Below are 22,022 nucleotides of genomic sequence, written 5' to 3'. Positions count from 1 at the left end.
GCTGCGTTGGCATGCAATGCTGCTTGCAAAGTTGGAGTTCTAAGAAGCGCCAAGCCCCATGCGCAAACCATAACTCTCGGGGCAATTCATTAACTAGCTGAGATACGGTAAAGCACTCCGAGGGGCTATCGTAGAAGGTGAATTCCATGGGGTTGTCTCGCCTATGAATGAGACCTCAGTGTTGACTGTTGACTGCTTCGCAGGATCTGTACGAGTACACTGCTCATCTCTTTCTGACGCCAACTCGCACGATGCAGTGTCATACACTACTCGAGTATAAGACATCGTCCATGGTTTTTCTTTGGCAAATTGGACTCTTCCGCTGGAAGTTTAACCTTAATCGGTACCGGTACCGGTATGGCAAAAGGTTTCTACCTGCACCTATATCCTTTGGATTCCTTTTTCATTTGTGAGGATTATGATGCCGTGATAGTTTCAATAATATTTATTACCCTGGCACCACCGAACCGGCATATGGCCAGTGCTGGTCTGTAGACTACGATATTAACGTGTGAGTGCACGTGAAGTGGCTGCATTAGATTGGGATCTTCCTCTTGTTCTTTACCGGCACTCAGGTCTTTTTTTTTTTTTTTGTGAAAGTCCAATTCGGCGAGAAAAAGAAATTATAGATGCTGAGGTCGCATCATGGACATCCGAAATCAGGGGCTTTCGTAGGTTGATGAAAAGCATTGGAGAGGCTTGGGGAAGGTTGAGGCAGGGGTGTTTGGGGGTTGGCGTTGTAAGTGATGCGGCTCTTTGCTTTTGACAGCCTGGGGTCGCCATTTTTTTTTCCCCTCGCGTTGTTGTTGATCTGATACGTTAGGGCAGAAGATGGGGGAATAGTATCTTAGTTTGGCAATCATATCGCGGGTGTTTGGCAATCATATCGTGGGTGTTTTAGAGTCTATTGGGACTGGGGGCGCGGTGGTAAATGATTGATAAGTGTGGACAAAGCTCTGATGATGTTCCCAAAAGTACGGGCCGCTGTGAACATAAACGCACGTTAAAAATCTGAACCAAGGGAGGAAGGAGCATCCCGATCGTTCATTTTGGCGAGGGATTTGGGGTTGTGCTGCCAGCGAGGTGGATGCGGGCGGGGCTGGTTCATATTCCTCCCATTCTCCTTGGCTAGTTTTGTATGGGATTTTTTCCTGTTGTAGGGCACAGGTCTGCTGTTTTCCTCTCACCTCCCTTGTGAAGCAACCTTCCTTCATCCCATCGTCATCCTCCCTTTCCTCACCACCCACTCTCTTGCCACCAATTCATCTATCATCCTCCATCCCTTTTATCATCCTCTGCCCCCCTCCGTCTTACCATCTCCCTCTTAAGTCCTATTATCAAGCTTCTCTACAGCTTGCCTTTTTTTGCGCTCTTAAGCTTTCTTCATCTTTAACCAGAATGCGTGAAATTGTATTTATCCTTCTGTCTGATTCCCTGACGAAAATGCTTGGATATTGCTATATCCCAGGCGTTCCTCTGTCACCTCCAACCCTAGAGTTCTTTGCTGATGGTTCCATTTTTCCGTTATAGATTCATCTCCAAACCGGACAATGCGTAAGCCTTCACTCTCATTGTTTATCTTCTCGTGACATACTAAGTTAAGATTCATAAAGGGTAACCAAATTGGAACTGCTTTCTGGTGCGACCAATCAATTCTTATTGTTATCTGGGGTACGAGTTAACGCGGTGTAACTATTATAGGCAAACCATCGGTGGAGAGCATGGTCTTGACGGGTCTGGAGTGTATTTATCCCCCTTTTACCTGGCCTGATTGGCCTGGTTTTATTTGGTTCCGAGCTCTAATGTGGTGGCCATAGCTATGGAGGAACCTCTGATATTCAATTGGAGCGTATGAGTGTATACTTCAACGAGGTATTTTTTTATACTTTTTCCTTGATAATAACCCCTTTCTACGTTTTGGGCTTAGCGTACTTGAATTTAGGCTTCTGGAAGCAAGTATGTGCCACGTGCGGTGCTCGTTGATCTTGAGCCTGGTACCATGGATGCGGTTCGCTCGGGTCCTTTTGGCCAACTCTTCCGCCCTGACAACTTCGTCTTTGGTCAATCTGGTGCTGGTAACAATTGGGCCAAGGGTCATTATACTGAGGGTGCCGAACTCGTTGATCAAGTATTGGATGTCGTCCGTCGTGAAGCTGAAGGATGCGACTGCCTTCAGGGTTTCCAGATCACTCACTCACTCGGCGGTGGCACTGGTGCCGGTATGGGTACCTTGCTTATTAGCAAGATTAGGGAGGAGTTTCCCGACAGAATGATGTCTACCTTTTCAGTTGTTCCCAGCCCTAAGGTCAGCGATACTGTTGTGGAACCATATAACGCCACTCTCTCTATTCACCAGCTAGGTCGGTTCATAAGTGTTTCCCGATGATGGCGATTTGGCCGTTGACTTGAAGTTAGTTGAAAACTCTGATGAGACTTTCTGTATTGATAACGAGGTGCGCACTCACGTTCATTCGAACTAACTACTTATAACACTCGATAACTGATAAATCTCTAGGCTCTTTATGATATCTGCATGCGAACGCTTAAGCTTGCCGCTCCATCCTATGGAGATCTCAACCATCTTGTTTCAGCTGTCATGTCGGGTGTCACCACTTGTCTTCGTTTCCCTGGCCAATTGAACTCTGACCTCCGCAAACTTGCTGTCAACATGGTTCCTTTCCCCCGTCTCCATTTCTTCATGGTTGGGTTCGCACCTCTCACATCGCGTGGAGCCCACTCATTCCGTGCTGCCACTGTTCCAGAACTCACCCAACAAATGTTCGACCCGAGAAATATGATGGCTGCTCCCGATTTCCGTAATGGACGCTATCTCACCTGTGCTACTATTTTGTAGGATCTCCAGTCTTGCTCTAGGCAAATTAAAACTGACATTATCTAGCCGTGGAAAAGTTTCTATGAAAGAGGTTGAGGACCAGATGCGCAATATCCAGACTAAAAGCTCCAGTTATTTTGTTGAGTGGATCCCCAACAACGTCCAGACTGCCCTTTGCTCGATCCCACCTAAGGGATTGAAGATGAGCGCTACCTTTATCGGAAACTCTACCAGTATCCAGGAAATGTTCAAGCGTATTGGTGACCAGTTTACTGTCATGTTCAGGAGGAAAGCTTTCTTGCATTGGTATACTGGAGAGGGTATGGATGAAATGGAGTTCAGTAAGTTTAGTTGAGTCTCTTAATGGGGTATCGTTGATAATTAACTATATTGTAGCTGAGGCCGAGTCCAACATGAATGACCTGGTTGCTGAGTACCAGCAATACCAAGATGCCGGAATCTCTGATGATGAGGGAGAGGCATACGAGGAGGAGTTGCCCGCTGATGGCGAATGATATCTGATTGATCTGCCTCTTGACCGTGCTAGTTTAGAGCAATAGGGGAGGAGGATGGAAGCATGATCGGAGGTGGATCTGTATGTTTTATTCATTCTTACTGTATCGGATTTAATATCTATACCCATCTTTGTGTGTTTTGTTTTGTCGGCCTAGGCGTGAAAGTGGTTGATGGTTGGGAAAAATTTTCGGAATCTGAATGGCATGCTGTTGGTGGGAATTAATGCAATGGTACAGTTCTTTGAAATTGGGAGTAATTGGGAGGTGTGACGAGGTCAATTCATTGAGATTTGTATTAATTCAGAGGTGGTTTCGGTATTGATATCACAGGTGGTTTACATGCTGGCTTGTGGATGGGGTGTCCTATTTTCGCCCCAAAGCGGTAGATAATGCGTTGTAAACTTTGCCTCTCGTGTGGGACATGCGATGCTATTTGATATCTGCCCATCTCACGAGCCGTATCCTATTGAAATGGCTAGAGGTATCACCACACAACACTAGAAACTAGGTGCATTGTCGATGCCTTTGGAAGTTTCTTGGGCCTGTATGCAAGTTAGTATACTAGGAGTGGTGGGCGGCATGGCTTAAATATTGCAGTCCGGTCAAGGATGGAAATGGTTTACGAGTGATAATAAGTGGTTGTGGTGGTTCTGCTCCATGTCACAACGTCTTGGACTGAGTGCCCTCGAGTGGATGCATGCATGCGGCCAACTGGCGCGATTGGTGAAGGCCACTCCTGCCGCACCCTCTACCGTACTGTATGGAAGAGTACGAGAATTAAGTTCATAATAAAATGCTATAGTTGTCTTTCAGTCTGACTTGTGAAACCAATGTGGAGATCGAGAGGATGAAAAGTGAAAAAAAGAGGGAAAGACAAGACTGGACAATTTCTTCTCCCGTTCAACCAAACGTCATATGATACTGTATCATACCCAAACATATCACTCGTGTCGACATCCTCGCTACTCATGCGAAGCTTCTCCCCCCATCTCCTAATGCTCAAACTGCTCCATCTCGCCTGGGTTCCCGCTCTTGGGAATGACCGCATGCCCTCTCCCAACCGCTCAGGCGGTGGTTCCCCGATACCCTTTCCTCGGCCGTGGGCACTCGCCCTTGCGAGCCGAGGGGGGAATAAGCGCGCGGTAGAATTTATCCGCCCCGAAGAAAACGAGCTAGCGGGTGTTTGTCAGGAATGGGTGGACTTTTACTCTGTTTACATGTGGGGGATCCTCGCGATATTTAGGAAGTCCTTGAGGAGTGTGATCGTACGGTTTGACATGCTGATGGCTTTGGGCTCTCCCCGAGGTGTAGTGGTTCTGGGGCGCGCCAGGTAGGTGTTGGATCTTTGTTTATGCTTTTTTTTTTTTTTGGTAAGGTATCATACTTTTGGACATTTCTAACTATGATGTCACCATCTATCAAAAGAGGAGTTGTCAGGAGAGTGGTAGCAAAACTTCACACTCCCAATCTTCAGCTTCCAGACATCTCCCCGCTCAGCTGTTGTGGCCAAATAGGTTGGATGGGATCTAGATCCGCCAACTCGAGCCCTTCTAGGCTCTCCTAGAAGCTCTGCAGTAGCCCACCCGGCTCCTAGAGGTGGTTCCAGACCCCCCCGTGATGAGGTGGTACTCCCGGTGGACCACGGGGCGCTCGCACGGGGTCCTTCATTTGCGGGGGTCCTGAAACCTGGCTGGTGAGCGTAGTTATCTTGTGGGTACATTTCCTCTACCGGGTGGTGATATTGTGCTGTAAGCGGTAGACCATGGGAACCCTCAGCGAGGCGCGGCGAGACTTGGCTGCAAAAGCTCCTTGATTTTAACTACCGTAGCAAGCCAAGCCGTGCCGCGCCTCACTGAGGGTGTCGCCTCGCTGAGGGTTCACACGGTCTAGAGCATGGCTGAAGATGTTTGATAGATTTACGGTTCATCGGTGGTGACATCCAGACACTATATCTCATTCTATACAGCACTCACTTCTCTTCCCCTTCCCCTCACCATCCAACCTTCACCTTCGCATTTCCAAAAGCCAAGTTGAGGACCTGACCAACAGGAGCGACCCCTTCACCTTCTTGGTTGAAACTCTTTTAGAGAGAATTAAACCACTTTCCTATCATAGCACCCCCCCAATACCATCTAGCATAAACCGCAGTATACTATAGTCTACAACCCACCATCAAAACCAAATCGGAGCCCTCTCTTCCGGGGCCCCCAATATCACCTCTTCATGGATCTCTGGGGTGACGGCGAAAAATGTGAGAACTGAAGGGATAAGGGGGGGGAAAAATAGATAAACATTTACATGGAGCTCCCTTGCAGAAAATGGGCCATGTCAAAACGGGATTGACACCGGGACTGACGCTGCAGATCATGCTTCTCCCCGCGCTGTCGAAGGTGGTTCGGGCTTCTGCGTGATGCACAGTAGCCGTTTGGAACCTTTCCGATAGTCATTAATATGACACGAGTAGTTATCGATTGGCTGGCTGGCTGGGTGCAGTGGGCTAGGGTATTTATTATATTGCACGCACGACGTGGTCGCGTGTGGATTGACAGGTACTGTGCGGGGAGTTCGCCGCTGTGCTGTACCGTGCGATTGCTAAGGTTAAGGTCGAGAGGTTCATTTAAATTTGGCTGTATAGTATAGTGTTACTTGTGTTGGGGTGTTGGACTTGTGGTACTAAGTTTTATAATCTCATACTCGGACTTTGTATTATTTGACGACCGGGGGGCAGGCACGATAATATTACTGCAATTTTTTTGTCCCCATTGCAATTGGTTTAGAGGGGCTCTGGGAATGGTTACGGTACCCTGGGCCTGCACCTTTGGATTCGTTCGGAGGGGAATGGGTAGGAGGAGGAGTGAAATGAAAAGAAATTGGGTGATGTCGGATTGAAGAAATTTATCCTTCCGGAGGTATCATACGGTATAGCCGTCAGGGGCAACACAAACTATCACTCTTCTTCTCTGGTGGCCTTGGCGATACAAGCGCTGCTGTGTTGATAGGTATCGCTCGTAAAATCGAATATCCCTAAAATCCAGCGTTTCTAGGAGTGTCGGGGGATAATGAGAAGTATGTGCGTCCCTACAAGCAAGGTGTGGCGGTAGAGCGGTTGTTTGTGCGTGGGTAGGTAAAGGTTGGGGACGGACCTGGTAGTATGGATGGTGTTAAAGAAGTTGTTAGGGAGGAGAGGGAGAGAGTATCTATTGGATAGTCCACCCCCCGAGGAGGAGGAGGAGGGTTTGAACCAATGTTCACTACTGCAGATTGCGTCTTCTTTGAGAAAACACAAAGTAGCTTCTATCATATACCCAGCACCGAGAATAATAGAACTTGTTGATACGCCTTTTTTCAGCAGTTCCGACTTTTGGTTGCTCCTCATGATGAGTAACGGAATGGGGGGAGGGCAGCAAGATACATACATGAGTCCCACTCCTTTCTCCCCAAAATCCAAATCAATACGTATTTAGACGAGAGTCTCAACATGGCGCCCTGCCAATCCTCACCCACAAAAGAAGAAGAAAAAAACTTCAGGGACACCGAAAACACGGCCGAGATTTCGAAACCCCCCCCCATCTCTCCCGTATACATGCAGGAGTCAGGGCCCCGGAAGCTCCTTCGACTCTTTGCTTCCAATCCAGTCACCTCTCTCCCCCTACGATACTCCTTATCAAGACCCAAGGCCTTACGAGGGAGAGAAGGTTTCAGCCACAATGAATCTATCCTTCATATTCGATATAGACCGAATGCTTGTTCGCGGAGATGGGTTAATCCAAGGGGGACAGAGAGCGTTTGGGACTCTAGGCGGGGAGGGAGGAATGAGCTTGGGATCAAGATCCTTCATATACTTCTCACCAATTCCAGGGAGAAGTTGGATGTAACTTAGCCAAGTGTCCTAGTTTAGCAAGAGCCTAAAGAAGCCGTTTTTTCTCCACAAAGCAGTTTATTCCAGTGCCACACACCCAAGAGGGCGCTGAGTGAGCTCTACCACACTTTGCCAGTGGAGTTGTATGGCTTCAAGGACGTGGTCGTGCCAACTGATATCGCCGCCTGGTTCCAGAGCATCGCTTCCTATATGATCTCCGACACCTGGAAGATGGTGAGCGCCTGACCGAGAGACTTTAGCAAGGTAAATACGGAAGCCATCCTGGCCTTCTCCGATTCTAGATGATTACGCCACGGATTCACAAATTATCATGGAGCTTCTATAGAGTGAGGAATGGTGATTGGAGATTAGAGTGAAGCTAGCCGATACAGATCTACCCCCCGATGGTAAGCACCCTCGCCTCTCCCCCGATAATCTAGCCAAGGGCTGACGCAATTCTAAAGGCGATCTTATCTGGCCGGTCGGGGGGCAAGTACAGTACCCCCGCACGACACAGGGCGCCTTCCGACTCTCCCTGGGAGCGATGCAGAGGGTCATAAGCCCGGGGGCCGCAGCGCCTCACGCACATACGCGGACTACATTCTAACCTCATGGATAGAGACCCACCCCAACAAGGTCCTGCCCGGGAAGGTTTATGACACAGTGCATGGTCGGGGATAGTCAGCAGCCCGGCTTCCTCGGCCAGAACCTATACGTGCGGAACACTTGCCAAGTGGAAGGCGGGAGATGCACCGGGGGGCGTTTGATAAGGCACCTGCCGTCGTGATTAGGACCAACTTTGATTTTAACGTATCGGGGGGGGGGGGGTGAGCGTAGTGAATTGGGGATGGATATCGGGCGTTTTTCTCTTTTCCTTTATGTGTTTTTGTCGTTGCTTTTGCGGTTGATCGCGGAATGGTTATGTGTCAATGATTGAGTTTTACTTGTTTGTTGTTCTAGTGGGGATATCTTTGCTCGGCTGATTGCTTAATTGTTGCTAGGAAAGACACATTGTTATCTACCCCCTCGCGTGCACGATTATCCATAGCAAGATGGGCCCATATCAGTTCCTGCGCAAGTGTTTGTATCAAAAAGACGGCCAATTCCAGCTACTTGTGGTTCACGTCCAGTTACTATAGCTTCCCCATATTCTAATATATATTTCAGCCGTTTTTGTCAAAAAATAGAAATGCTATGCGGTCCCAAACTTTCGAAATGGCTTAGAAGCGTCAGTTCACTTGTGAAATTATCACGGAAAAGGTCAATCGTCAACACTAAGTTTTCGTAGCTAAACAGCCAAGAGTAGGCAAACTCTGTGAGTGGTTTCCGGTGAGATATCGAGTGGATTGTAAAGCGATTAGGTAGGCTGAGCGCACTATTCGGGCCGGTTCCAATTGTAGGGGGGCGAGAGAGAGGATGGCTAGTTCAGGTGCAGTGATGGACATGACCACGCTCGAGTATGGCCACTGCTCGATTACGCTCGGGGTTTCTCCACAAGAGTCCCCCACCCCCTCAATATGTCAAACGGTGAATAGAAGATTTAAGCAGCTTTGTTCAATTCGATTTCCAACTATCATACCAACACTTCAGCCGACAAAAGCCACTTTTACCGAACAACATTACTCCAAGGCCCAGGAGCCAGAGTCACTAGCTCTATTCTGCTCCCTTGGAGTGTCGGATACCGTTTTTTCTCCCACTTCCCGGGGTGATGATGATGATGATGATGAAAAAAGTGAGGACATTTGTTATAACCCGAGTTTCTAGGGGAAATGTGTGTTGAAGAATTAACAGTGGAGAGTTCTCATTGAGAAATATGTTATCAAGTGTGCGGGGGGGGGGTATGATAGACAGTTTTCACACAAACATGATTGTCGAGACATTCATGCCTAGATAGAGTGATCGATCATGATCTGGTCGAGTCCATCACTTCAGGTGTGAAAACGCTGATTTCACCAACGCTTTTTGCGGTGACTTTTACCCTACCGTAAGAGAGCTTGCAAAAAAAAAAAGTATTAAGACATCATTCCCATTATGACACCTGGTTGATAGATTCGCACAATCGAGTTATATCCCTATAGCCGGATAGATTACATGAGACCACGCCTTAGGCATTCGGCTCCAACCCGACCGCACGAGCAGACACCACACTCCCTCACCTCATCAACTATCACTAGCAAGAGGAATGTTTCGGTGGTCATGAAATATGACGCCAATTCCTAGGCTACCACGCCCTTACCAAAGCGTTGCTCCCAGACCCGCAGTTTCCCCAAGGCAACATGACGCATAGAAGGTATCGCAACGTATTTACCAAGGAATCACACGGAATCACTCACCAGAGAACCACACGCCCCGCTGAGCACTACCGCAGCATACTAGTACGGTACTGAGTACAGGTGAGATTCGGGCATTGATTGAACCCCTCGTGACCCCCCTTTCACCCCGATCCCCCATGGAATTTCTCGTCCAATCATAGAAAACTGCTTGCCGTCTTACGTCATGCTTACTGCGATTGGCAGCTGGGCGATCGTTCAGTAACACTTTTGTCTTCTCGAGTACGAGTACCGGTAACTTGTGGGGTTTACAGCGCTAAGACTGAGGAGGAGGAATAGCCGGTCACAGCTCGAGGAATGACATTCCCAATTTTCCCTCGCCTGTTGGAAACTTAACTGGCGGTGGTGGTGGTGGTGGGGGGGGGGGGTGTTGCTGGGGAAGAGGAAGAGATACCTTTTCCCGTGCTTGCATTCGGAAAGGATGCGCACTTTCTCCACTTCCACTTCGCGTATATGGAAAGAAGAAAAAAACATGACATGGTACCATATCCCCTCCTGCGCCCAAAGACCCACTTCGAGCAAGAGAAGTACTCGTATGTTGACTATCGGTTCACCTTCTCCTTGGGATTTTACATTGTTCTGTAGATCCTTCTCCTCGTCCCCCCACCCGAGAACGCTTGGCAGAATCCATGGTACCCCGCTATGTACTCGAGTACTCGCACTGTACTAGTACAGTACTTGTACTTGTGTACAGTACCGCCAACGCTCGCGAACACAATCACGCGTGCGATAACGGGCCGCAATTCCTATTGGTTCATCTCGAGCGTCGAGGCCAAGAGGGGGGGGGGGTTCTCATCCAACACCGTACCGTGTTTGTCATGGCCACCGCACCCGAAGATTATTATTCATCTAGTGGAGACATTGTTATATGATAGGCTACGATACTCGTATGGTAGCCTTAACAAGAGAGGATCAGAGGAAATCCCCCAGTGATACAAGTACCATCATAACAAGCGATAAGATCTGAGGTTTTTTGTCCATCATATATCCCTTTTTGGACTGCTTGGGGGGGGGGGAGGCTTCCGGAAATAGCTTTTTGCCTCTGCACTGCCAGCTGCGGCCCGCTTACGCTTGAGTGCTTATGTCTCCGAATATTCATGCCCCTTCTCCCCCTCCTGGTGAGATTGAGAACCCGATCACCTGAGGCTGATGCAACCGAAAACAAACAAAACAAAACAACCACTAGAAAATGAACTTGGCTTGCCAACTTTTCTTAGGGGAATTTGAGAAACAAGTTCTTGAGTAGGGTACTGTAATTAAAAGTTACCTGCACCTGAGTAACAACCAAGAAGTATTCAGGATTAGAAAATAAATATGGCTACTCGAGTACGGTACGGAAATTGCCAGTGCCTAACCTGAGGGCCCATAATCGTGCTGGATTGGCGTCTCGTGTTTGGTAACCGTTGTACTGTACAGTACCGTACTTGACAGCTAGGATAGATTTGTGATATGATAATCATGTTCGAATACTTCTTACCCGTTACCTGCAAGACACTGCAGCAGACCGGCCTGTCATCTCTGATTTTTTAGTAACTTTGGTATCTCAGCTTTACCAGCGGCTTGGGTGTTGTCGATAAGAGAGGCTCAGTTGTGCACTGTACTGTACAGTACTCGTACAAGTACCATATCATACAGTTTGCCCGATCCGGCCGCTTGGAATTCAATCGAGACCACGATAATTTACCGAGCGACCCAACCCCCGCCGAAGGCCCCAAAGCGAATTCAGTATCACAACAACCGTCTATTTCGTCCGCCACGGAGTGTCCGAGAACCGACCCTCAAAACAGCCACCAGGTTCTGCCCACCCCGAATGGGGAAGTGGTACTGACGGACTGCGAGCTCGAGATGCTCGAGTAGACTGTGCATCAAATGCGGGCGCAAAAAGTGCACATCTCCTGTAGCTTTCCGCCTGCTCCCCAGGAGAGAGAGAAGAAACCCCCACCACCACCCCCTATTCGCTATCTCAGCCGACAAAAAAGCCATTCATTTATCTAGTCATTGCATGCTAACTCGCAGGATCCAGCTGTACTTTCGTACACTTGTGGAAATGAGATGGCCATGCCATGCCCCCCCCCCGTGAGAAGAAAACTTCAGCCGGTAATGTGAGAAAGCTACCTTATGGAAGAGGGGGGGGTTTGTCCTGTAGAGTTAAAATTCGGTAAGACGGTAAATGTGGAAACCGTTTCTGGAAATATCGTACAATACAAACTGAACATCTTAAGCGCCTGTGTGCGACGACAACAACGACAACGAAAGGGACAATAGACAAGTAAACAACCCGGTTCTTGATCTTCACAACTACTTGGAGAAGGCGGCAGTATCCATTTGCCATCTTTCCTTGTATTAGAGCAAGTTATCGTAGCTGTACGAGTACAAGTCCAACTGAACCTCATGTCGCGCTTTCCGTCATTCTCGAAGGAGCCCCCCCCCCCGTTCGGACTGGATTTTCTCGTCTACGTGCTGCATTAGGCTGGTTATCACACCTAGCCAAGCACGGGTGGTCTATCTCGCTTTCTTGGCTTCCATTTGGTTCGAGTACCTCCCACGGCCGAGTTGAATTTGGACACTCTCTATGGAAACCTCCACCTCAGGTGTCCACGCCGCGGGAGTACTGTACATGTACACACCAGACAATCTCGCAGCGCAAGGTCTGTACGAGAAAGAACGGTATCACGATCCGTGACCAGCTTCGGGGATGGAAACCGTAGAAATTTGTGTGCCCGGTGATTCTCCCTTTTCAACAGCACCGGACGAGGAACCGCTGAGCGAGTGATGGTACGTGACTGCAAGGACCAAGAACCCATCTTGGATGCTCGACGTTCCGCGGATGTACTCGAGTACAGCATGTAGGGTACTTGTACTCTACCCACTCGTCTTTGCCAAGAATACCTCCGCGAGCCGGATATCAGTTTAGGGGAGCGCACCGAAACATCGGCCAGAAGAAGTATTCTTCTCGTCAAGAGAAGAGACGAGCGAGCACGAAGATACTCGTATGATAGGGAACAGGTGATCCAACGAGGCGGGTAGGACTTGCATCCGGATATGCGTGTGTTGCGCTCAGGTATGGGGGAAGCCAATCCGTGAACATCTTTGTGTTTACCAAAACTTCCCAGATATGATGATAGGTCCCCCCCCCCCCCTTCCCCCTTTCTGGCAAATAAAAAATCGCGACGCCTTCGTGGGATTTCTTTTTTTTTACGATCAACAAGGCTTAGCTAGCTGTACATCGCATCAGAAACTTTGCCATCCACTGGTAATGTCCACGGACCAAGCCACGTTAGTGGGGTGGTGGTGGTGGTGGAAGACAAGTGAAGCCGCTGGAGCACGTATCTGCCCGTACCAAGTATTTCAGTACGGTAATGATAGACTATATCCGGCGACTACTTGGCGCATTCCGAAAGCCCCACTCTATATATACATGTGCCTATATGAACAGCCTTTCCACTAGACGGGGGGGAGTGTTATAATAGAAAGAAAGAAAAGCAAAAAAAAAAAAAAAGTATTGATTGAAATTCAAGAAAGATTCCCCCCCCCCCTCCAACCCCACCACCGCCCCAAGGCTACGCACCCGAAAACTCCATTTGGCTTCACCTAGCGAGGTCACCCAGTAAATGAGCCCGCTCGCCCACTGTGCAAGCGCACTTAACTTGGACCAGGTGGGAATTAACAAAGCTCTGGGGAGTGTGTTGTTGGTTCCATTTGGGCTATCCCCTTGTGAGGTGCGAAACGGTGAAAATTCGCAGCCAGGAACACAGAGAGCGTCTTGGAATTATTCGAGCTCTGTGATTCGCTGAGAATAATTTGAGATGAATGAAAACTGCTGAGTCATTTGAACGACCAAAAGGAAACTGAAAAAGCCCCTAATTTCTCTTACCAAGTAGTACAGTACGGCTAATTTGCTACCCCTTTCAGCTGGCTGGCTGGCTGCGATTATTATTTTTTCCACCATTTCCCACCCCCTGAGGAACAGCCAGCCTGCGCAAGCCCGATCATGTAGAATTAGGGTGAGTAGTCACCAGTTTGCTGGCAACGGTATCATACAAGGAAAGGAAAGGGGCCAGCTTTCCCTCCTCCCCCCCCCCCCTGAGCCAGAACACGACACAAGTACAAGTACTGTGTACATCGAGACATGTCCAGCGAATCGTTCATCCAGCAAGTCAATCATTACAAAGTGCATTTCACAAAAAAACCGCACCTTTACCGCCAACCGCCAAAGATCCGGCTAGAGCCTCCAATTATTCCCTCCTTCGCCCCACTCCAATTCCAACATTGCACTTTCCACCCTCAAGCATTCGGTGCATATGGCACGGGCAGAAACCTGCGTCCCGAGTGACGCTCCATGAACACCGACCCGACCAACTTCCATCTTAACTCGTACAGTACAGTACAGCCCACACCCCCGGCAGAGCCAAGCAATGATCGCCAAACCGCCATGCCAATTGCTCGACAAAGAATGGACGGTAAAAAGCCAAGCTCTTTTTTTCTTTTTCTTTCTTTTCTTTTCTTTTCTTTTTTCCTTTTTCTTACTCTGCTTTGAGGAGGGATGGTGGGTGGTGGACTGGTGGGGTGGAAGGCGGGAAAAACAAGAAGCCACCATTCCATGAAGACAACGGGAGTGGTCAACATTCATTCGTTGGCAGGTTCCGCAGGATCCGCACCGATCCGGAGCGTGGCACTGCACTCCACTTCACTCGCAATTATCAATGTGCCTTTTCCTTTCTTTCTTTTTTCATAAAAAGGAGTGCTACTTGTACCATGACTAGATATACATGTACCGGTTACCGTACTTGTACTCGAGTACAGTACTCGAGTGGTGGTGGTGATGGTGGTGGGGGTCGATCCATGAATACCGCACAACTCGTATTTGTATTGGTCAAACATTCACGGAATGCATCCATTCATCCATGCAATCCACCTTCCCCACGAATCAAAACCACAAGATTTCCTTCGCAACGAGTTGCATATCGGAAACGACCGTTCATTCGCGCACACGCTCGGAGAAGCCGTGCGTGGTACAGTACGTATCCGACCGAGTAGTTACGAGTGGTCACTCGAGCATCATAGCCAACTTATCATATCATAACTTGTACCTTCTACATTCCACACCGCCTTTAGCCCTCATTGCCCAGAATCCGGATTCGTAAAAAGTATGCTGTACTCGAGTAGCGGTCCTTTTTATCATATCATACCAGAATTTATAATATTATATAACAGCTCACAGCGGATGGGTTTGGAACCTCGGTTTCTTGCTTTTTCTTTCTTTCCCCCTTTCTCCTCCCCATCATCATCATCCTTCTCTCCGAGAGGTAGTCTAGTCCATGATATGTTGGGTAGTTAGTACCTGAGGTCATTGTACAGTACGAGTAAAGTAGCTACTTGTACTCGAGTACTCGAGTATATGGAGTGGGATGGTGGTGAGGGTTCGAACCTGTGCACGCTCGCACACAAAAATTAAAAAAAAGCTCGGGCCAATTCTCTCCTATGTGGTTGGAAGGGGGAGGTCAGTTCATCCTAATTTTGTACAGTACGAGCAGAAGAATAATTTAAGCATTGCCATGAAAGTGAAGTTTTCGTTATGCGGGAATATTTCTTTTTCCTTCTTCTCCTCCTCTTTCTCTTTCTTCCTCTATCTATCTATCTATCTATCGGTGAAGAAGGGCATCAATCTAATTGGTTGAAATACTCGAGTTTGCACTTTGCCATCATAATACGTCGATCCTGCTTGTACAACCTGTATGGTACGAGTTATGGCTTGTAGTGATACAATACGGTATTCCATTCTATGAGTAAAAAAACAAGGGGGGGTGTAAAAAAACAAACAAACAAACAAAGTGGAATTAACAAAACAGATAGGAGAGTAATGGTAGTACCAAGTATCAAGTTTGTAGTACAAAGTATGATAACTCATATCTCCTCCGTACCCCTTTTACAAAAATGGCCACCGCGGCGGGCCCATAAAGGAGTTGCTCGAATAGTTGTTCGAGATGTTTGAATTACTGTGCCGGTGGCGCGAGAGATAGCGTACCGGTAACCCGTATGATGATAACCTGTGAGAGCGGGAGTGATTATATCACAACTTACCGGTACCACAACAACTCCTACGGGAAATTAGACGTGCTCCTTTCTAGCCATGAAACTTGCCTTGTGCGAGTGCCAGTAAGGGCACAGTACTCGTACTCGAGTATGAATGGAATCAAGCCATGTTGGAGAGCCACTCACTCGTACATGAAGGACTCACTCCATGGCACAACACAGCTCCAGACAAAGAAGCACATAGTCTACTGTAATGCTTTGATAGAGTCACCCAGTGTCAGATTCGGAAAGTATTTCTATTAAGGTTCATGATATTTGTCGTTCTCTGCAGTACTCGTATATGGTGGCGGTGTGTGCACACACCTTTAGAAAGCGGCTTCAACACCATACTTTTTGTGTCCGTGGGGGCTATTCCAAAATAGGAGCCCATCCTTGGTGCAAAGACACGAGTACGATAGACAACATGCGAACGATACAGAAGAAAAGAAGAAAAGAAAATTCACAGCCACATCCGCAATGTGTCCATATACTTCCAATGACTGCGAAGAGGTAAATAGTGATAAAACCAAAAACAGTCATCTAAAAGTGTCTAGTTGTTCTGTGAATAGATATTGTTCTCGGGCACAATGAAGGGAACTTTGACGGGCGCAGCTATACTCGTACAGTACTCGTACAGCACTCTCCCATAATTGTCAGCCCAGTGCTCCTTATGCGGAACTGCCTACCGGGTACAGTACACCACCAAACACAAGGTAGGAGTGAGCCAAATCATACACCCGCTCGGTTGTTGAAGCTTTTTTTACCACACATGATGCCCTCCATTGATCAGCAAATCGCTCCCTGTCATGAACGAGCAAGCATTTCTGACAAGGAATACCCCAGCGCCACTGTAATCCTCCGGCTCAGCCTTCCCGGCATACCCCCATCCAGGAGGAATCGTCCCCTCTCCAGGGAAGATTTGAGGCCATGCTAGGTCAGCGGGGTAACAATATACAAGTATCCCGGCGAGATACGAGTAGAGTTGACGCTGATGACGCGGGGCCCCATTCCGATGCTAGGTTTCTACTGTAGCTATGATACCATAACCAGGTTGCGGCGGCTCTGTACGGTAGTGAGTGGCCTTAAAAAAGCGGAGGAGGGGGGTTCGGGTTCCCCTTGTCAGCAATGGTCGCACTCACAAAAGCAATCAATGCAATTAACCCCCCATCCCCGTTCTTAACAATTTCTCCTGCGACCGCCCGAGCGGTATCAAACAACCCCCGCGACACTAACCCGCAATTTATTATCCGACCGAAATCCGCAGCGGTGTGCTCCAGCGCGTCCCCTGCCCCTTTATCCCCGCCGCCGCCGCAATGTGTGACTTGAACTTGTCGGTGGCGTAGAGGTGTACCCAACGCGGTCACTGTGTGATCGCGCCTTCTACCAAATTTAGGGTCGAGGTGGTCCGTCTAGGGCGTGTACTACGAGTACATCAATGATAATTCTTAGCAACAAGTACAAGTATGAGGCACACAAGGGTCGGGGAGGGATAGTAATTCACCGGATGATATGATAGTTCCAGCTTCTACGTAGTGAACCCTCCGTCTGCGTAAGCACCGCGGGTAGACAGAAACACCACTCGACCATCTATCGTACCGGTAGATCAAACTCCGGCAATAACCTCTTCGCCCCGACCCGAGATGGTATCTTCCGGCTCGGGCGCTGTTAGGGTTAATAGGGGTTGTTGTTGATGTTGTGCTCGCTAACTCCCGAAGTCTAGTCTTACTGTAGTAACGCGAGACCCAGTTACTGTAGCCGATAAGGGACTTTAAACAGTTAACACACAAGGAACCCATGTCTTCACTCGACCGATGGGAAGTAGACTACCGTATAGAGAAGGACACACAGCTGGTGTTGATTGTTTCTCCGCGAGCGCGGTGGTGAGAAGAGTAGGACATGGGCATTCAATGTGGCGTAACTGTGATACCGTACCATACATACTACACAAAATCCTTCTACTCCCAGTTCATCAACGACGAATATGATCTGCCTTCCACCGACATTACTACTATGCAGTACGAGTACTGTACCCGCCGGAGAGCGAGGGCCCGTAGTCCAAAGCCCGTGTCTTATTCGGCTAGCATTCCTACGAATATCATATGATACTTCGAACTCCGCCGCCCCCATACATCCACAAACCGCCGCTTTAGATACCGTACGTCAAGCCCAATCGCCACAACCATGTCCGTGCGCTGCACCCCCTCCCCCCTTCTACGATACTCGTACTGTACGAGTACGCACCTGCCCAGGTGGTACGAGTAAAGGCCATACCGGTACTTGTAATTTCGGATCCTAGTGCCGGGAGGACCCCTCGATGTCACCACGGTCCCCGCACGGAACACTGCGTGCGGGAGTTTCCTGATCCTGGGTAAACTCGACCCAGCGCTGCCCCTGGTATGACACTTTATCATACTCGTACTCCTCTAGTATCACCAGGAAAGCGCATTTGCAGCAGGGTTGGGCCTTAAGAGGACCACTGGCTACCCCAAAAAGTATAGCTACTTGTAGCAGCGGGTCGAGGTCACCCAGAATTTACTCGTGCGGTGGCATAAATTAATCCCCACCCATCGACCCCTGTTCTCGCAGATCTTGGGAGGGGGAATCCACCCGGGTGTTGGTGGTGGTGATGGTGGCGGGGGGAGTTCTTCTCGAGTAATGGACTTTGCAGGCTTGGCTAACAGGAGGATGGTGCCCTGGGAAAGTCAGGGAGTGGGTTTGGGTTGTCTTCCTGCGCCTTGTTCATGCGGGTTTGATCTTCCGAGATATTTTTAGCGGTAAAGGTCTGAGATACCACCCGATTTTGACAAAATACCCAGAAATACCACCCTACCCTCAACTACCACACAAAAATTGCGAGATCAGATTAGACTACAGAGATACCACAGGTAACTATTATACAATTTATCCACATTCCCAAGATGCTAAAAATTAAGGAAAACGTAGTAAAACCGATATGAGGTTTTCAGCTTACTGAATACCAATCAAGGACTAGCTATGTGATCTACGGCAGGTAGCAGAGTTGTGACCAGGATTACCACAAGTAGAGCATCGGGGTGGTGGAGGAATTGGATCTTCTGGAAGTATACCAATCTGGTTTGTGATCAACTGTCTACGATGGCGATCTCCAGTTCAAATTCGCTCCTTTCTTGGTCTTCCTCGTGGCTTTCTGGTAATTGGTGGCTTGACATGTTGTGCAATAGGAGCTGGATTTGGTTCAATACCCTGAAGGGCAGGAACAGGCTCTGGCTGAGGTTGCAGGTTGGAAATATCAACAGGAAGAAGGTTGTCGTTATTTGTTGATTTCCATGTCGCAATAGATAGAGTTTGTGGAAGGTAATCTTGTACGGCCTATAGAAAAGTAAGTAGAAGATATTGCATCCGAAGAGTAAAAGAGACTTACATGTGCGATAGTCATAATACAGGTTAATGCATGCCCATAAGGAATTCCATTCTCTTGATATATGCCGCAAGTACAAGTACGATCCTCCAGGTTGACCACTTTGATATTGCTGTTTGGCTGTGTAACATGTCCGTGAATCTCATCAGCCATGGGTGCTATATTTTGTCTTGCCCATAACCTGCTCTCACTCAAGATCTTCGTGCAATACTTGGTATATAGAACCATAGGATTTGTTGAATTTGCCTCCATGAAACGCTCAAATCGTTGACTCATTAGACGATGCCATATGGCATTCAGTAGCTCAACCATTGATAGCTCCCGGTCAATTTTTAAGGCATGGTTTACAGATTCCACAATATTTGAAGTATCGTGACCGTAACGCTTCCCAGGAAAGTGGGCTTTAGCCCAGAGAGTAGGATCTGAATTCCTGAGATATTGTACTGCTTCTGGCTTCACCTCTTGCAGCTTTCCCATTGATTCCTCAAACCTTTCTACAGTGGGCGCCCTTGCCACTACCCAAAATAGATTTGATACACCTCTTCCATATGCTGTTATAAGGTTTTCTTTTAAATGATTACAACAATAGGCACGTATAATCATAGGAGGTAGGTTGAGGGATGCATGAACCAATCCTTTATCGCGATCACTCATAAGAGTTATTCCATCTTGTCTGATCTCTGGAATAGCTGCTTGTAAATTTGATAGAAAGTACTCCCATGATGAGGAATTCTCACTCTCAACTATTGCCCAAGCCAGAAGAAGCGTCTTGCCATTTGCATCAACAGTGACTGCTAACAAGAGTGTTTGAACGAATTTAGTTTTCAGAAAGGTACCATCAACTGCAATAAATTGGCGGCAATGGCGGAAAGAAGAGCGAGATTATGCAGGGCAAATGAATATACGTTGAAAGCGATGGCTTTCATGGTCGCATGACAGGCGGATATATGCTTCAGGGTTGCTGGATAAAACAGCAGAAACGTATTGTGGAAGCTGACGGAATCCATCTCTTTGCCCTTCAAGCGTATCATCTAAAACACCAGCCTTTAAGCAATTAGCCACCTTGTATAATAGTGCTTCTCCAAATTGTATGCGCAAGCAGTCTATAATTTCTCGTGGCTTTGTTGCTTGAGTGATATTCAGATGCCTTGGAACATGTCGCCAGAGCCATGATTGAGTACCGGAAATGCTAGTTCGCTTTGTTCCATTACCGGGAAGACAAGTATAGTCTTTAACCAAAACCGTGACCTTTATATCTTCCTGACTGGTACGATATGCTCTTACTCGCCACTCACATCCTGCCACAATACAGGTATAAACTGCCCTATTATTGTCTCGTGCACTGACTTTGAAGCTGAACTTCTCCTTTACTGACCAATCCTCAATCATTTGCTGAAGTTCGACAAAATTGTTGAAAAGCTGACCGAGTGAGGGTGCCCCAGGAAGCTGATCAAGGGCGGACATCACAGATGAAATTAGCTGATAGATGTGGTTGAGTCGAATTAGATTGTGGATGCTTTTGTTAGTTCTACTCAGCACCTCCTGCAACTTTAAAGAATTTATCATGGACTGGAAATTTAATCATATTGGTAGATCTAATCTGATTTAACAATTTTTGCATGGTAGTTGAGGGTAGGGTGGTATTTCTGGGTATTTTGTCAAAATCGGGTGGTATCTCAGACCTTTACCGTATTTTTAGTTATTGCGCTTTGAAAGGCCTGAGAAGTGCTCGTAGGGTCTTGCGCTCTTGGGGACATCATGTGAGATCACTCGGGTTTATTGATCTCGGTCGGGATATTCAAGGGTCTTTTTAGTAAGAATTTATAACAAAAGTAATTTATGCCTACAGGAAGCGGCTAGTTTTTCAGCGATTTTTATTTGGGATGTATGGAGAATAGTTTCGGTGTCGGAGGGAGGGTTTGATTTCATCCCATGGCATTGTGGGCGACAAGACTAACCTCGCTTGGAATTCTTGTTACGATGTTTTCCTCCTTCCGATAGGCCCGCGTAAGTAGAGGGAGGAGTTTAATTCGGGAGCTCGGTTCCAGCGGTGGGTGTTCTCAAGCAAAGGGGTACTCGTACTACTATGGTACTAAGGAGCTAAAATATTCTGTGATTGCTCGAGATCTGAGGAGGGTAATAATGAGGGTGGTCTCCCCAAGAAGGGCTAGGGAGAATACTACCGTATCATACTGTGGTTGGCAGTAGCTCTCAAACAATTAGTCCAACAGATGACAACCTAGGGCTCGGCGTGTCTCGCTACGGGTTTGAGGATACTCGAGTAGAGAGGTGCTTCTGCGGAGGCTCGAGGTTAGAAAACAAAAATCGGGGGATCCCGCTACAGTTGTGTGGTGCGTATTCTCCCCCGACTTAGAAGAGGGTACTCGCACTGCACAAAGAACTCGCCAGCTAAAACGGTAGAACCTACATACCGGTAGGCTCAGCTGGCGAAACTGTGCGACCGTCTTCCCAGGCATTGGAGTCTGGTTCCCGGGTCTCTCCGGAACCGAGAAGAGAAAATTCTACCCCCCCCCCCTAACTAACAGACATATGCCAACCTACACCACCGTTGTGCTCGCTCAGGCGTTAGAAACGATGCCATGCGAAAAATTCCTACTTTAGAACGAGACGCGGAGTTCAGATTCATTGCTGACCAGACCTGGACAGCGGGCCAAATTTTGCCCAGTGTACTACTTCAGTGTCAATGGGATAAAACAGTACCGGTAAGCTTTTATCAAAAATAGAGCCCAAATAGGCCCTTGTTGGCTGAACTTTTGCAATGTGTTGTTGTCACACCCCTTATCCGGGGCCCACTCCCGAGGCCAGCAGGGTGGGTACGAGTGATGCTTTATGAGTCTACATACCAAAGGATTACGTTATTGGCCCCTTCACCAGGTGCAAATCAGCTCCGATCGGAAAGGGCAGAGCAGGGAGAAGTAACGGGGGCCTCACATTATGATTCACCCACCTTACCCGATCGGATCGCCCCCATCTCCAGAGAGTTTGCTCTCCCTCA

General features: G+C 48.0%; 2 protein-coding genes; one reads left to right on the top strand and one right to left on the bottom strand.

The window, feature by feature from the left end:
• Positions 1 to 1,214: 1,214 nt before the first annotated feature.
• Positions 1,215 to 3,485, top strand: GSTUM_00008543001 (uncharacterized protein). XM_002840114.2 has 10 exons: positions 1,215 to 1,410; positions 1,531 to 1,554; positions 1,614 to 1,639; positions 1,702 to 1,743; positions 1,818 to 1,872; positions 1,943 to 2,360; positions 2,416 to 2,453; positions 2,516 to 2,850; positions 2,900 to 3,174; positions 3,230 to 3,485. Exons 1-10 carry the CDS (start codon positions 1,399 to 1,401, stop codon positions 3,346 to 3,348), a joined length of 1,344 nt encoding a protein of 447 aa, XP_002840160.1. The 5' UTR covers positions 1,215 to 1,398; the 3' UTR covers positions 3,349 to 3,485.
• A 12,822-nt stretch (positions 3,486 to 16,307) lies between these two features.
• GSTUM_00008541001 (uncharacterized protein) lies at positions 16,308 to 17,405 on the bottom strand (the record flags this gene model as incomplete). XM_002840113.2 has 2 exons in its annotated part: positions 16,308 to 16,386; positions 16,448 to 17,405. The coding sequence occupies one exon, from the start codon at positions 17,403 to 17,405 to the stop codon at positions 17,055 to 17,057; it is 351 nt and encodes a 116-aa protein (XP_002840159.1). The 3' UTR covers positions 16,308 to 16,386; positions 16,448 to 17,054.
• Positions 17,406 to 22,022: the final 4,617 nt, after the last annotated feature.

The sequence above is a fragment of the Tuber melanosporum genome (assembly GCF_000151645.1).
Source record: "Tuber melanosporum whole genome shotgun sequence assembly, scaffold_48, strain Mel28".
NCBI lineage: Eukaryota > Fungi > Ascomycota > Pezizomycetes > Pezizales > Tuberaceae > Tuber > Tuber melanosporum.
The sequence above is the reverse complement of the archived record's forward strand: the minus strand, read 5'-3'. Positions and strand labels throughout refer to the sequence as shown.